The sequence below is a fragment of the Lemur catta genome, chromosome 6 (genome assembly GCF_020740605.2).
Source record: "Lemur catta isolate mLemCat1 chromosome 6, mLemCat1.pri, whole genome shotgun sequence".
Lineage (NCBI taxonomy): Eukaryota > Metazoa > Chordata > Mammalia > Primates > Lemuridae > Lemur > Lemur catta.
The window spans coordinates 18,457,084-18,474,270 of NC_059133.1; the positions used below are offsets into that span (position 1 = coordinate 18,457,084).

Below are 17,187 nucleotides of genomic sequence, written 5' to 3' on the forward strand. Positions count from 1 at the left end.
AATTATTTCCATATTTTGCTTTTATAAAAAGTACTGTAAAACATAAAACAATTCTTTCCCTTCTCTATTGACATTTAGTTTCAGAGCTGTGTAGACTAAGCCAGCTGCACTGTTAAGTAACGGAAACAATGTAATTATAATCTGATTAGTATTTAATCATGTTTTTGCAAACTGTTATAAAATATTTCTTGGTAGTTATGAGATCTTGGATAAGGTGCTTTCTCAGAATTTTGGTTTCCACATCTGTAAATGAGACTGAATTTAAAATTATATGATCCCTCAAGATTCAGTTTAAGATATTAGAAATACAAACAAAAAAGCCAAGTCATCTTTATTTTCCCCTTCATTCATTCATCAGATTTTTTTTCAGCATTTACAATAGCAACTGCTGATACCTTCCCTTCTTTTAGGTCCAGTGGATTAAATAAGCCAGAAATAAATTAGTTAACAGAGTACAAAAGGAAGGTCTCTGTATGTCAATTGTCACAACTCATTTTCCATTTAACCATGCCATACACAATGTATACTTACAGTATCTAGCTCAACTTTAGATATTTGTTTCTTCTAAAAATAAAATAATGTTTAACATTTTCATGGAAGTACATTAAATTATACCTTAACTTTTTTCTCTTGTATTGATTTATGGATGCGTTCTCTTAGGGGCTTCATCAATGAATTATTCACTTGCGTGGGAGATCTATGTCCAAAAAAACAGGGCAAAAACTTATTGTTATGATTTGAACATTTGTTCCCCTCCAAAATTCATGTTGAAACTTAATTCCCCAATGCAATACAGACACTCCTCAATTTATGATGGGATTATATCCCAATGAACCCATCATAAGTTGAAAATATCATGAAGTCAAAAATGTATTTAATATACCTAACCTACTGAATATCATAGCTTAGCCTAGCCTACCTTAAACATGGAATTAATTGGAATTAGTCCATTCCAATATTAGTTGGGCGAAATCATCTGGCAACACAATATATTGTAGAGTATCAGTTGTTTACACTCATGACTGCATGGCTGACTGAAAGCTGCAGCTGGCTTCCACTGCTCAGCATCATGAGAGCATATCATACTGCATATTGCCAGCTCAGGAAAAGATCCAAATTTAAAATTCGAAGTACAGTTTCTACTGAATGTGTATAGTTTTCACACCATTGTAAAGCCAAAAAGCCATTAAGTCAAACCATCATAAGTTGGGAACCATCTGTAGTATTAAGAGGTGGGGCCTTTACAAAAGAATTAAATCTTAAGGGCTCAGCCCTCATGAATGGAACTAGTGTCCTTGTGAAAGGGCTTCAGGGAGCCTGTTTGGCCCTGTTTGCCCTTCCACCTTTTCAGTCATGTGAAGATACAGCAAGAAGGTATCATCTATGAGGAATAGGCCCTCAGCAGACATTGAATCTGCTGGCACTTTGATCCTGGACTTCCACCCTTCAGAGCTGTGAGAAATAAATTTCTGTTATTTATAAATTATCCAGTCAAAATAGGTATATAACAAATATAACAAAATAAGTATAATTTGTTATAACGGCCTATTTTGTTATAACAGCCTAAACCGACTGAGACACTTATAAACCAATTAGCTTTTAAATTAGCATACTCCCCTCCCCTACCCCAAACCTCAGTCATAAAGGACAACTGAATCTACTTATATATAATATAGTCATGTACTGCATAATGACGTTTGGTCAACAACAGACCACATACATGACAGTGATCTCTTAAGATTATAATGGAGCTAAAAAATTCCTATCACACAAATACTTACCATTGTGTTACTATTTCTTTACATTATTAAGTACAATAATATGCTGTACAAGTTTGTAGCCTAGGAGCAATAGACTATAGCATATAGTCTAGGTGTGTACTAGGCTATACCATCTAGGTTTGTGTAAGTATACTCAATGTTCGCAAAACAACAAAATCACCTAGCATCACATTTCTCAGAATATATTCCCATTGTTAAACAATGCATAACCATACTTCATAAAAATGCCAGTATTTTTGAGAGTCCTAAATATTGATAATTTGCTTAATTAATTAATCCGATAACTAAATATTTCATGAGCTTCTACTATTTGTAAGGCACCTTACAAGATATTATGAAGGATAAAAAGTTGATTCATTCATTGGTTCTGTGTTCAGGCATCTCAAACTCTAAGTAAGGGAAATAAAGCAGCCACATAACTAAAATTCAAAAGAGTAGGGGAATTCAAAAGAATAAAACACAGAAATAGGAGGGTCAGAGAAAGCATGATGGACAAGACCCTTGAGTTTTAAAGTCAGATCAAACTTGTAGACCTTAATAAATTAATCCCTTTTGGCTTAATAGAGCCAGAGTCAGAACACCCTCAAAAGACTATTATATAAGAATAAAGGATAGTCTATCCTAAGAAAGAATAGTTGACAACCTTACATGGACTTGAATTCATATACCTCATTGTTTTTAATTTTATCATTTCAGTTTACACCATTAAAACTTAACCAGGTAGCAGCATTTGTCTGCACAACGACAACTGGAAATGCTAATATAGAATCCAAAATGTAAACAATTGAACTGTTTGGTCACATGGTTAAGTACAGAAAATTCCCTTTTTAAAATAGACTCTGGGATTAATTTTGTGTAAAAAAATTCAATTCTACAAAAAGAAAATAATTTTCTCTAAGAAAATGGTAGAACTCAATCTGAGAGAAAATTAAAATCATTTATATTTCTACCTAAAAGCAAACTTTGTTAAACAGAAATAAAGTAAAAAGGAAAAAAAAAAGAATAGTCATAGAAAGCTAGTAAAGAAGATGAGAGTTAAAGAAATTAGATGACAACACAGAAATGATACCATTATAAGCTTTCTCTGTAAAGAGAAGAGAAAGGATACTGAGGCACCGCACTGGAGAGAGAACATGAAACAATCATGAATGGATATGAACAACTTCAGACCAAAACCAGCTTTCTAAACAGTAGCTCCAGTAGAAAACAGAAAAGATCAAATAGTGGGATGATTCTGTGAAAATTCTCTACAATGTACTAATACAATTCAAAATGGTTGTTCTAAAATTTTTAATGTCTCTTAAAGTGAATGTTCCCTTAATTAAAAATATCACCAACCTACTCAATGACTGACTTAACTGTTGTTAAAACTGGAGAATATCTGCTATAGACTGCATTGTATTCTCCCAAAATATATGTGTTGAAGCCTTAACCCCCAAATGTGACTGTATTTGGAAATAGGGCTTTTAGGAGGTAATTAAGATTAAATAAGGTCAGAAGGGTAGGGTACTAATCTGATAGGACTGGTAGCCTTATAAGTGGAGGGATGGGCGGGGGAGGAGAGAGAGAGACAGACAGACGGACATCTCCCCTGCTATGTGTACACACCAAGGAAAGGTCATGTGAGCACACAGCAAAAAGGCAGTCATCTGTACCCCAAAGAGAAAGCCCTGACCAGAACCTATGCTGGCATCCTAATCTCAGACTTCCAGCCCACATAGAAAATAAGTTCTATTAAGCCACCCAGTTTATGATATTTTATTATGGCAGCCTAAGTAGAGTAAGGCAGTATCCATATCCTACACTTAATACCAGCACTAATTTAGCAAATATTTTTCTTCATAATGTGAGGAGGAGCCAATAAAATGTAAATTCAAGGTAAGTTTGGTGTATAGGAGCTGTTCTATTCTTAGGCAGAATAGCAGTGCTTGGAGCATAGGCCTCAGGCTTTGGAGAAAGACACTCTTGCTACTTGTTAATTTGGCTTTCTTGGACAAATTATTTAATATCTCTCAAGTCTCTAATTCTTCACTTATAAAGTGAGAATAATATTAAAAGAGGCTGTTCTGAGGGCTGAGATAATTTAACTGAAAGCTTTAAGCAAAGTTCTTGACACAAAGCACAGCAAATATTTTCAAAACATAAAGCAATATCGAAATCAAAAACACTTGCCATACTCTCACAAAATATTATCTGCATTTTATATATATATATATATATATATATATAACCTCTTTGCATTCAAATGTTCAATCTACCTTCACCTAACTTTTGTTTTTTCTTCACACTTTCTGTAATTTCCAAGTTTCCTACCATAAGCATATACTTTTTATAATTCTCCAGAGTTTTCATATATATATATATATATATATATATATATATACATATATATATATAAAACGTCCACATTACTTACCTAAAAAGTGTAAGAATAGAAGTTCCATTATGATGAATTGTGTTTTCATCATCATATAAAAGCTCTGCTTTGTTTTTGGTAGGAATAGTAGCTGCTTCTTCATCCAAAAGAACTAGTAAAGTTTTCACAGTATCTCTGCCACAATATGCAGTGCCATGGTTTATGGCATAAGATTTTGGCTAGAACAAAAAATAATTTTAAGTAAATGTACTAAGTAATTTTAAGTAAATGCTGTGTGAATCGGCTACACTTTTCTATTTCATTTACCACTGTTCTCAATTCCTCTATTGTTAAGGTAACAAAAAAAAAAAAATCGGCAATGAGAAGTGGCTGTAAGTCATGTGAACATTTCTCCCTTTAGTCATTACTATAATCAATCTTATCAAAATCCATATGCACAAAAATAGAGGTCTTCAAAAGAAGACATTAGGTTCTAGTCAAAATAACATTAGGCTTTGAGTCAGAAAAATTTAGCCACTATCTAGCTATGTGACCTCAGCCACATGAGTTAACCTCTCTGTGTATTTTTTCTCTTTTGCCAAAGAGGGATTGGGTTCTGGCAGTCTTAATATCAACCTCACAGATGGTTGTAAAGATCTTATCAAATGCAAAAATGAAAAGCTAGTTGCCATTCATTCATGCAATAATCATCCATCAGCATATATTAAGTCCCAAGCACTATGTTTGAAGCTAAACCTACGAAGATGAAAACTACTGTCTTCAAAGAACCCATAGTCTCAACCTTAATAAGATAAATAAGTAACCAAATAATTGCATTATGAAATGCTAAGTGCTATTTCTAATAAGAGTATACATGGTGCAGTGGGAGCACAAAAAAGAGAGTAGTCAATGTACTCTGGAATTAAAGAGGCTTCACAGAAGAGGAAATACACAGAGGTAGGAGAGAACATGACACTTTCAGGGACATGGCTGAGGGACAAGGCAAAAGGGAGGAAGTTATGTAAGACAAGCCTGAGAAGGCTTTGTATAATATATCATGCAAAGAGAAGCTGTAAGTCAGTCTATTACAGAGGTAAAATCTCTTGCTTTATTAAGCAAGGAAATAAAATGATCCTATTTAGATATTTAAAAATCTTGGGCGATGCAAAGGCAATATATGTAACAAAAATGTTTGTACCCCCATAATATACTGAAATTTTTAAAAAAGAAAATAAATTGGAAAAAAAAATCAATGATGGCAATGTGTTAAATATATTCCAGGGTAAGGATGTTATCAAAGCTGGAGATAGGGCCACAAATTAAACACTGTAATAAAACCAGATTAGAAATGAAGGGGGCCAAACTAAGACAATAACAGTAGAGATTTTAAAAAAGCAGATTAAAAGGGATAGTTGGAATAATTTAGTGACTAGATAGAGGAACAGAATGATATATATATAAATACATTATGATATTACATATAGACACATGTGAGCATAAACTCTGAAGGCATTTCTGACTGGATTTGATACTACTGTACTAGTTGTATATACTGCATTACTCTGGGGAAGGTGTTTAACCTTTCTGTGCTTAAGTTAAACTCACTGGCATAATAGGGGCAATGATAATGCCTAACCCACAGGGTTGTTGGACATTGTGCCTAGATATCAAAGCTGCCTTTCTGGGACATCCATTGTAGCTATGCCAATTTTCTCAGCTTTCATCAACATGGTCTTGGCCTCCTTTCTCTACTTGGCAGACTCAGGCTACCAGGTGAACTATAATGTATAGCTCCACTGAAATCATTAAAAATTACCTATCACAGTCTGGTGCTTAACACATATTTTTCATTAGTACCAGAGAATTCCATATTGTTTAATACTAACTTCACTGAGTATTATTTGATTGTGTTTTTCAAAGATTTCTGATTCGGTTGAAAACATAAAATTAAGAACCCGGTTGTTTGTATCTTTATTTTTTCTGCCAGGAAAGCGGAGAGATTGATGCTCTTAATTATCTGAAATTGTGACAGTTCCTGATTTATACTTATAGTAATAATCTGGTTTTCATTTGAGCCAAGCTAGTCACCAGGAAGTATTAACAACTATGAAATACATGGGGCAACATCCCAGAATCTCCCCCATGAAACTCTAAAAACAAAGTAAATCTAAAAAAAAAAGTATTATTACAGAAAAATAATTTGAAATAATCCCAGAGGGCTGTGAATAAATGAATGAATGAATGAATAAATAATAAAAATTAAACAAAATACTTTCTCCACACACTGGCTGTCATGTCCACACCTAATGGAAAGAAGCTTTTATATTAATTGAATAAACTACAATAAATGGTTTATACTACCTACTCCAAAGTTCTGTTCTAGAGTTAAAAACATAGTCAATTTCTCCTTTAATACTGTAGGTTAGAATCTATTAAAAAAAAAATCTATATTTGATCATCTGTGTAAAAAAATCAAAAAAGGGGTAAATGTTCTGGAAACATATATTAATAGTTAAAAGACTATAGGTATGGGGAAAATTTGGTTGCAGTAGCCTTGGAACAGAGGTAGAAAATAAGAGCTCATAAAGAGCCATAAGAGAAAAAAATAAACTGCTGATGAAAACAATTTCTAACAGGACTGTTGGTGTCCTACAGTGTTTAGTGTTAAGGTCAAAACCAGAGAAACCAGGCTATTTTATAGCTGAATAAATGAAAACATAGTTGTTTTATAAGAATAATTATTGAAAAATACCACAAAACACCTTAATATCCATCAAGAATTATAAGTTTTTATTGCTAAAAGGGATACTGGAAATTATCCAATGCCTCACTTTAACAAATACAGACAATTTGGCCCAAAGATGTTATGATTTACCCATGTTGAAAATAATCTTACATAATCCTATTGAGAAACTTAAATTTTCAACATCATTTTAGAACACACTCTTCTGAGTTAAGTAGCAATAGTAAATCATTTCTACAATAAGTAGAACAGATAATGTTCTGTATAGGTGGATAATGAAAAATCAAAAGCTCATTACCCGTGCAGGACTGATGTCAGTGGTGCTAACAGCTACACCTCCTTGTTGAGAATTGATAATATTTTTAATCCTCAAATCCAAATCCTGAGCAACTTCCTCTACCGCTTTATAAAAAGGATCCCTGCTGTTATGGCCTTTAATCAGCTGCATCTTTATCACTGACAGTATTCGACCCCCTGCAATGCTGAAAATAGAAATAAGATTGCCTTTATAATAGTATTGCAAATGACAACATGCTTATAAGCTTGAAAACATAATTCTCAGAGTTAATCAACACTTTCCAAGGAATATAGCTTTGATCTTATAAATCAAACAATAAAGCATTTAAGAAAAAGATGAGAACCATTAGAAACAAAATTTTCAAAGTCTGTCTAAAAGCAAGTCATTTCAACAAGTTGCTTCTTCCTTGATTTGAAAGCTGAAAGGAAATAATTTAGTTACATATGAAATCTGATAATGGATTCAGATGCAGCTGTATACATGCAATATACTTAAAATGTGTACCTTTAGATACAACTAAGATAACAAAACCAGCTACCTCTCATTGAATACTAGAATCATATGTTAATTTAATCTTAAAACCAATTCAATAAATTGGTATTATTACTCCGAAGTCAGAGATAAGAAAATTGAGTCTCATAAAAGTTAAATGGCTTGTCCAAGAACACATGGTATTCTGGCCTAAGGAGGAGGCGGTGAGGAAGGAGACTGACCTGAAACACATGATACTATATTCTAATAAGTGATGGGTTATTATATGGAAGAGGAAATTAAGCAAATTAATACTGATCCAAAGCAAACCAGAGACTGGACCAACTATGGCCAAGAGAGAAGTGTTTTAAAAATCTGAAATCAATGTTTCTTTATACCAAGCCTAAACCTGAAAGAATATGGTTTAGCTCCTGCTCTAAAGGACTGTCATAGGACCAAAGTGAGAAACATATAGGAGGAATTTTCATCCATTTTAAGGAAAAAAATTAAGAGACGTCCAACGATAGAAAAGGTCTCTCTTTTAAGTCATGAGATCCCCATCCCTACAGGTATCTCTGGGAAGGCTGCACAGTGCCAAAGGAGAAAGTGGTCTGGTCTGACTATGGACCATGAGTCAGGCTGCCTGAGCACACATTGCAGCTCTGCCACTTTCTACCTTGGGTATGGTATTAAACTTCTCTTAGGTTTCATGTTTTAGAGAAATGTCAGGTTCCCTCACAAGCACAGGAAATTGGATTGTTCACATTTAATTAGCTGGTCCAGATAGAAAAGGAAAGCTAGAAGAAAATCACACAGAAACTTAATGCATGATGATAATGCATTTTCCTGATCATCAAAATCATATTCAGTATTTGTTTAAAACATCACCTCCCGAGTCTATCCTACTGAATCACAATCTCCAGAAAAGGGGACTAGAAGTTTGCATTGTTTTAAAAGTGCCACTGGTGATTCTTATGATTAGGCAAGGGTGGGAAAAATTTCATGAAAAAATTAACTCCTTGAGAAAGGAACCATATTTTACTAATCTTCATGTTACCAGCTTACACTTGGCACATGGAAGAGATGACTGATATGTTTGTTGAATAAATTAACACTATCACAATTCAATCTAAAGTTTTTAAGAGTAAGACAAAAGATATTTTACTATTATTCATATTATTTGTGTACAAAAGTACTTAGGAAGTGTCCAGCTACACAATGGCAGACTAGACATGCCCTAACAGCTCACTGATGTTAGCAGTAATAGAGAAAATCTGCAAGTACCACCCAATCTCTCCCACGAAAAGGAACAAGCAAGAGCTGGAGTGGTAAGCTGGAAGTTGTGAGTGGTAAGCAAGCAGGATAATGGAGTTTTCCTGAGGACAAACATCTCTAATAGCACTGTGACCGGGGCACAAAGCCCTGAGATAGCAGTAGGTGGAAGAGGGCAACCCGAGACTTTCACATTCAATCTGAACCTTCCAAGGGGCAAGAAACTAGCATGTCTTTTGTTAGACTCATTCTATGTACTTAATCTTCAAAACTTTTTCTATTTAGTAATGATGCAGAAATACAATTGCTTTTTGTTTATTGACCTTGTGTCCAGCAACACTCAAACTCTACTGCCAATTTTAATAATTTTCCTTTAGATTCTTGGAGTTTTCTACATATATAATCACATTATCATCAAATAGAGTTTGATTTCTTCCTTTTCAATTGTTATATGTCAAATTTCTTTCTTCGTCTTACTAGACTGAATTGGACATCTAAAAGTATGTTGAAAAGAAATGATGACAACAGGAACTCCTGTCTTAACCTTAAGTTAAATGCTAAAACATTTTACCATTATCTAGGTTTTTATAGAAACCCTTTTATCAGGTTAAAGCCCTTATTCTTAGTTCATCTTTACACTGAGGGATTAGCCCTGCAGAGTGGATATGTGTTTCTTATTAGAATCCCCTCCTTGGGCAGTCCCTGGGACTTTGTCCTCATCCCCTTAGACTTTAGTGGTTGTAAGAATAGAACCTCTAATTCACCAAATTGAGCAAACGCTCTCAAAATAATAGTTGGCATCCCTTCTTGACTTGCCTCTCTGGTGCTCCTCCTTCACCTACTTTTTGACATGTATTTTTATTACATTTGCCTACTCATCAGTGAATTTAAGGAAGCCTTGTTAAAATGTTATCCAGCACTATTAATTATTATCAATGAAAAAGTCAGAGACCTAGTCTGCCACACTTCTGAAATCAGAAGTCTGAGTAGACTCTAGTAATTCTTTTATGTATACAAGTACTTCCTGTTTCAGATGGTTTTTTCTTAATTTTCACTTGAAAGCACAGAAATGAACTGGATGAAATGTAACTAAAATGAAAACATAATTAACACAATATGCTTTTTCTGAGAATTGATCTCTAAAACAAGAGTTTTCTAAAAGGTTCAAACAGTTAATAAAATATGAAAGAGTGTCTTAGTGCCAATTACAGGAACAAAAAAAATGCTTCAAATGATATTAGGAAAGTCACCTTTGACCTCCTTTTCTCATTTCCTTCTACAGGACAAAAATGCTAAATTTTAAAGATGATGTAATTCACTGACTAAATTGTATTTAGGACAAAATTTATAAGACTTGTATTTCAGAGACTTGCCAAGGTCAACATTTTGAACCCCTGGCAAAATACCCCAAACATCAGTACTCCATCTAGTTTATTGCTATATATTCACTATTAGAGCCAACCATTCATTAGGTCTTCTAATATCTGCTCCGTAATATAGTGTCTTAATTCAAACTCTTGCTTCTAGAGCCTAGAAAACACCAGCAGTGTTAAATAAAATCATACCAGGACATTTGTGCTATTCATTGGGGATACAAAATGAACAAAACCTTTCTCTTTAAGGGGCTACAACTGATCATAAGGTAATGAGATACTTAAAATATAGACGGAGTTTCACTGGGGAAAATAGAAAGAAAGAGGTATTCAGGAATTCTTCCCAGATGATAAATTATGACTATTCTGGATAAACATTAATAAGAGAATTTAAATGAGAAAGAAGTAAACTGTACCTCCTGACTCCTAATCACATCATACCAGCACAGAAGAGTGGGGGGCAAAAAGAGAAAAATAAGGTTACTGATGAAGAACACAATTAAATCCCTGAGACAAAGTAACTGGAAGAGAACACTAAGCAATAATACAAAATGATTGGTAATACTTTAACATAATTATTGACTATCTACATTTTCCTAAAGTGACTGGCTTTTCTGTACCATATTCAATAATTCAATAATTATTTGCAGAAGTAAATTTTACCTTTAAAAATTAAATATGAATAAAGGTACCATATAAATGTACCAAAAATGTTTCTGAGATTTTTTAAATAAGAAAAAATTTAACATTAGACTAATTTCACCCAAATTTATCATTCCATAAATGTATATTTAGTCCAACATATATAGTCATTCAGTGTATAACGACTTTGCAGTCAACAATAGACCACATATATGATGGTGCTCCCATAATATTATAATGGAGCTGATGCTATAGCCATTGTAGTGTCATAGTGATCTAGTGATGCTATAGCCATTGTAGTGTCATAGTGCAATACACTATTCACGTGTTTGCGGTGATTCTGGTGTAAACAAACATACTGCACTGCCAGTCATATAAAAGTATAACAAAATAATTATGTACAATACATAATACTTGATAATGAATATCTTACTGATTTACATATTTATTATACTATACTCTTTATTATTATTTTAGAGTGTACTCCCTCTACTTATTAAAAAATGTTAACTAGCCAACCACAGTGGCTCAGGCCTATAGTCTCAGCACTTTGGGAAGCCAAGGCGGGAGGATCGCTTGATGCCAGGAGTTCAAGACCAACCTGGGCAACATAGCAAGACCCCATCTCTATCAAAAATAATTAGCTGGGTGTGCTGGCATCCACCTATAGTCCTAGCTACTCAGAAGCCTGAGGCAGGAGGATTGCTTGAGCCCAGGAATTCAAGGTTACAGTGCACTATGAACAGGCCACTGCACTCCAGCCTGGGTGACAGAGTGAGACCCTGTCTCTGAAAAATAAAAATAATTTTTTTCAAGTTAACTACAAAACAGCCTCAGGAAATTCCTTCAGGGTATAGTTCTGAAAAAGGCACTGTTATCATAGGAGATAACACCTCCATGGGTGTTATTGTCCCTGAAGTGGGATAGGAAGTAGAAGGCAGTGATATTAATGATCCTGACCCTGTGTAGGGGTAGGCTAATGTGTGTCTTTATGTCTTAGGTTTTAACAAAAATGTTTTAAAAGAGCAAATTTTAAATTTTAAAGATAGAAAAAGGCTTATAGAGATACAAAGACAAACATTTTTGTACAGCTATGAAATGTGTGTTTTAAGCTAAGTGTTATTACAAAAGCATCAAAAGGTAAAAAAAATTTAAAAGTTTATAAAGTAAAAAAGTTATAATAAGCTAAAGTTAACTTACTATTGAAGAAAGAAAAATTTGTTTTATAAATTTAGCATAGTCTCAGTGTACAGTGTTTATAAAGTCTACAGTAGCATACAGTAATGCCCTAGGCCTTCACATTCACCCACCACTCACTCACTGACTCACCCAGAGCAACTTCCAGTCCTGCAAACTCCATTCATGGTAAGTGCCCTATACATGCATATCATTTCTTATCTTTTATACCATATTTTACTGTACCTTTTCTATGTTTAGATATGTTTAAATACATAAATACCACTGTGTTACGATTGCCTACAATATTCAGTATAATAAGGTTTGTAGTCTAGGAGCAATAGGCCACACCATTTAACCAGGGAAGTAGCAGCCTATACCTCTAGGTTTGTGTAAGTACACTCTATGATATTCACAAAATGACGAAATTGTCTAACAAAGCATTTCTCAGAACATATCCCCATTGTTAAGTGATGCATGACTGTATAAAGTAGGTGTGCATTAAAAAGTTGTGTAGTAAACATGAAATACAGAATTTTAAACTCCTAAACAATAGAGAATTATTAATTTATATAGTCTGAAACCTCTAATTTAAGACATATTTCAGGTGATAGTATGCATTTTATGGTGGCACCTACTGGCAAAGTGTAGAAATGCAGCCATCTATACTTAAGATGGCCTCATGAAAAGCTGGCATGAGAATCATTTCTTTTGTTTTATTTCTTCCCAGTCTGTCTATTCTCCTTCCTTCCCTGGACTCAAAGATTATTGTAATTCTCCTATTATAAGGTAAGAAGTACAAACTTATCCTCAGATACAAGACTTAAATACATTTTTATCTCTAAATTTTAAGGTCGAGAGATAAAGAGGCCAGAGTGAGAGACAGGCAGGAGTTAGACTGCATACAATTTTGGATAACATACTGAGGCTTCCAGGTTTTATCCTGTACTTAATATGGAATCACTGAAGGGTTTTAATCATGGGAGTAACATTTGCTGTTTCAGAAAGATCACCCTGGCATCAATGAGGACAACAGGATAGGGCAACTCAAGATTGGAGGCAGAATAGGCAACTATGTAAGTCCAGGCAAGAAAGAATGAAAGTCTGAAAACACACAGTATAAACACTGGAAATAAGACAGTATTAATAGTTATAGGAATAGAGACGAGGAGAAAGAATACAAAAAATGTTAAGAAGAATTAACAGATCTTAGTGAGTGAAAGGACAGAGAAAGGAGTTTAGGATATAACCCAGATTCCTGCTGGGTAGCTGGAAGGAGAAAGGCTTTATCACTTCTGAAGGAGAAGCAGTTTTGCAGGGAAAGTTGAAGATTTAGTTTGGAACATGTTAAGTTGCATTGCCTTTAAGATACCACCCTAAAGATATATTTCTGAAACTCAGGAAAAGAGTTTGAATTTCACTGAAATATAGATTTAGAAGAATTTGCATATATGTAGTCAGAGAAGTAGATGGAAAATAAGAGAATGATATCTCAGAAATTATGGGAAAAAAACAGGAAATCACTACCAATAAGAAGTGATGAAATTTCAGGACTCCAAAGAGACCAGAGACCAGGATATCTGGAAGATCACAAATAGTCACTGGCACAATACCTTTAGTGGAGAGGAAGAGTGAATGAGTACAATAAGTCAGTCAAATACAGAAAAGTAAATAAATACTGACTGTCTACACTGTCAGAAATTGTGTTAGGGCTAGGGAATATCAGTCAAGAAAACCAATAAATCTTCATAGAGTTTACTATCTATTAAGAAATACTCATTAAATAATTAGAAATAGGGAAGTGTAACAAAGGACAGTATTTTTTCAAGAATTTGAGCTGTAAAAGGAGAAGGAATTGGAAGAAACAGAGATGGCTTATTGCTTTTTTTCTTACAATCTTATAGACTATGATTAAAGTACTAATAGAGAGAAAGGTTGAAATTATAACACGAAATGAATAACCAGTAGAGCAATGTCCCTATAGGTTATTGATACTCCTCTCCCATGTCTGGTTAACTCCTTCAAGTTCATCCTTCAAGAATAAGCTCAACTGTAACATCCACCCAGATAAGCATTCCTGACATTCTTTATTCCTGGCTCCCACAAACTAGGTCAATTGTCCTTTCCTCATACACCTTTCTATCTATTACTGTATGAGCAGGGTATGTTTTTAGTTTTTAATAATTTTATTTTAAAATTATAAAACACACACTTAATACGAAAAGATTTTTTTAAAAAACCTAAATCAGCCAGGCGCAGTGGCTCACGCCTGTAATCCTAGCACTCTGGGAGGCCGAGGCAGGAGGATTGTTTGAGCTCAGGAGTTCGAGACCAGCCTGACGAAGAATGAGACCTCATCTCTACTAAAAAATAGAAAGAAATTAGCTGTACAACTAAAAATATATAGAAAAAATTAGCCGAGAATGGTGGCGCATGCCTGTAGTCCCAGCTACTCGGGAGGCTGAGGCAGAAGGATTGCTTGAGCCCAGGAGTTTGAGATTGCTGTGAGCTAGGCTTATGCCATGGCACTCTAGCCTGGGCAACAAAGTGAGACTCTGTCTCAAAAAAATAAAATAAAAATAAAAAACCTAAATCAACACAAAGAAGAAAATGAAGATTGCTCAAGTGAACTATTTAGACATTTACTTGAAGACAATTACTATTTAGATACCCACTTCTTCAGGGTCTTCCCTAGAAGACAGAATAATTACTCATTATGACCTGAGAGGATATCCAAAATAAAATGGCTGCTAAGTTGAAGTCTATTCCCTCACCCTACATCCCTCTAAAACAAATATATTATACTTCTACCCTGTTGATCACTTACCCCAACCAGAAATTCCTCCAAAAAGAATACAATTATAACAAATTATATCAGATTGAACATATGCATTTATCTTTGCTTCCTCCAAACTTCACTAAAATGTCAAAAAAAGCAAAGTTTTAAATCTATAAAGACAAAGAGAATGGGAGAGGAGACAATAGCTAGTGATAGCAGAGACATTTCTTGAAAGCATGGAAAAATGAAAAGCAGATGGTGGTCAAGTCATAACTAACTACCCAGAACACAGAAAGACAAAGCCTAATTAACTGCTAAGAGAGACATCAGGAAGAAGAAGCTAACTCAAAAATTCTCTGAAAGTGAAGGCAATATTGAAGGCTATAATAAAGGTAGGGTTAAAAATAGGCAAGCTAGTTGACAGTCATTACGTAGGGAACACTTACACCCCATTGTCCTTCTAGTCTGAGCAGTGAGGCTAATGTGCCTCTCTCACCTCAGCATGGGAAGCAGAATTACTATGAAGAAACTAAGCCAGAGAGACCTAGGGGCAACAGGGACTAAAAACAAAGGGATTGAGTTCTACATACTAAATTGTGAGACTTGGCATCAACCTGGACCTACCTCAAATGCTGGACTATTGCTAGCCAGATTTACAGTTTTTAGAGATTAAAGGATGCCTCTGTAGAAGCTTTTAGGAAATTCCCAAAGAAAAAACCTATTGTTACTGGTATTTGGAGAGTGAGTCCCCAAAAAAAGAGCCAATTGGCCACCTTGCTATAATTAAGCTAACTGTAGAGAGCTGCTAACTAGCTTTATAGGGCCTCACTCTTAAATATGAAAGGACAGTTCAAAATCAACATACACTGTAAGAACACCTGTAACATGAAAGAGGGCAAAACAAAGAAATTAACAAACAGAAAAACAGTCTAGATAAAAAAAAAGACCATCTTGGAAACAGATAAAAACATTTTTAAAATTAAATACAATAAATAATCTTAGACAAATGAAATATGTCATAACATCATATACAATCAAATCGGAGACCAGAATGAAGATATTTGCCTACTATTTACTTTTCCTGAGAAAGTTATTTGAACAAAATAAGGGGTTTGACAATTAAAAATAAAGTCATAAGATCCAGGAAACAAGGCACAAACAAAGGAAATTCATAAGCTGATAATGAAGCTTCATGGTTGCCACTCAGACACAAGCCAAGCAATTAAAAGTAATGACTGAATAAGGAAGACAGAGGACTCTCCAGAAGGAATGTCTTTAAGGGCAAAAGAACAGAACTGATAGACTACCCAATATTAAGAAGAAATTTTATAATTTTATTGTCAAGATTAATAAAGAATTGATGATAATAGGAAACAAAGCAAAATAAAAAAGTAGATAATTACTAAGTCTAGAAAAAAAATCATACAAGAAAGGAATAATCATAGTATGTCATAGAGCTTAGCTGCAGACAATATTTACAGTCATAAATATAAACTCTAAAACATGATATAACCAAAATTGTGGTATAACTATATTAGAAAGATAAAAGAACAGAAGTGGGGGTCTAGGGGAAAGGATTGTTGGGAGGTTGGTGAGTAGGTTGCAAATCCTCATTTTCCATGGTAGGAAGTTAATGGATTATGTCCAAAATTGAAAATTCAAAAATAGCCACAAAAATTTTCATTCAAAGGGAGATAAATACAAAAACAAACACAAAAAGCATTTAAAGTCAATTCCTCTGAGAACTTTATTATAAGTCTATAGTACCACTTGACATATATATATATAGAGAGAGAGAGAGAGAGAGAGAGAGTGAGCAACAGTGCTTTTCAAAAAGTAAACTATTTTTAAAAATTAATTATCTGCTACCTCAGAAGAAATGGCTAGCCAATATATTATCTGGAAGTTCAGAAGATGACACTGATATTGTCTATAAGTCATTTTCAAAACTCTATCCCCAAATTTACTTCTTTGTAATGAATATCCATATGAAAAGATAGGATGCAATTCAGAAAAAAATTCTTCTTAGAATCTTGGAATAGAAAAAGTTTCATAGAATAAGATACAGTGATTTTAAAAGAATGGGTGTCAGGGTCAGAACTGAGTTCAGATCCCAGTTCTGCTATTTAATAACAATGTAACCTAGGGTAAGTGACTTGGTCCCAGTGCTTCAGTTTCTTCATCTCTATATTGGGGATAGTAATAATACCTATCATATAAGGTTATTGTAATTATCAAACGATAATCCAAGTAAAGAGTTTAGCACAATGTCTAACTCATAGTAAGTGTTCAATAA

At 34.1% G+C, this 17,187-nt stretch overlaps 1 protein-coding gene across 7 annotated transcripts in view; it reads right to left on the bottom strand.

Moving 5' to 3' along the window:
* The window catches only part of LOC123639377 (PARP1 binding protein), a 61,902-nt gene that overhangs the window by 10,760 nt on the left and 33,955 nt on the right, over positions 1–17,187 (bottom strand). For 5 of the 7 annotated variants that reach the window (XM_045553099.1, XM_045553098.1, XM_045553100.1 and 2 more), the window contains 3 exons: positions 7,179–7,362; positions 4,198–4,376; positions 616–697 (listed from right to left, as the gene is read on the bottom strand). In XM_045553099.1, coding sequence (XP_045409055.1) covers positions 616–697; positions 4,198–4,376; positions 7,179–7,362 — 445 coding nt within the window. The remainder of the gene's footprint in view (positions 1–615; positions 698–4,197; positions 4,377–7,178; positions 7,363–17,187) is intronic. The other 2 variants (XR_006735707.1, XM_045553101.1) reach the window with 2 other exon arrangements.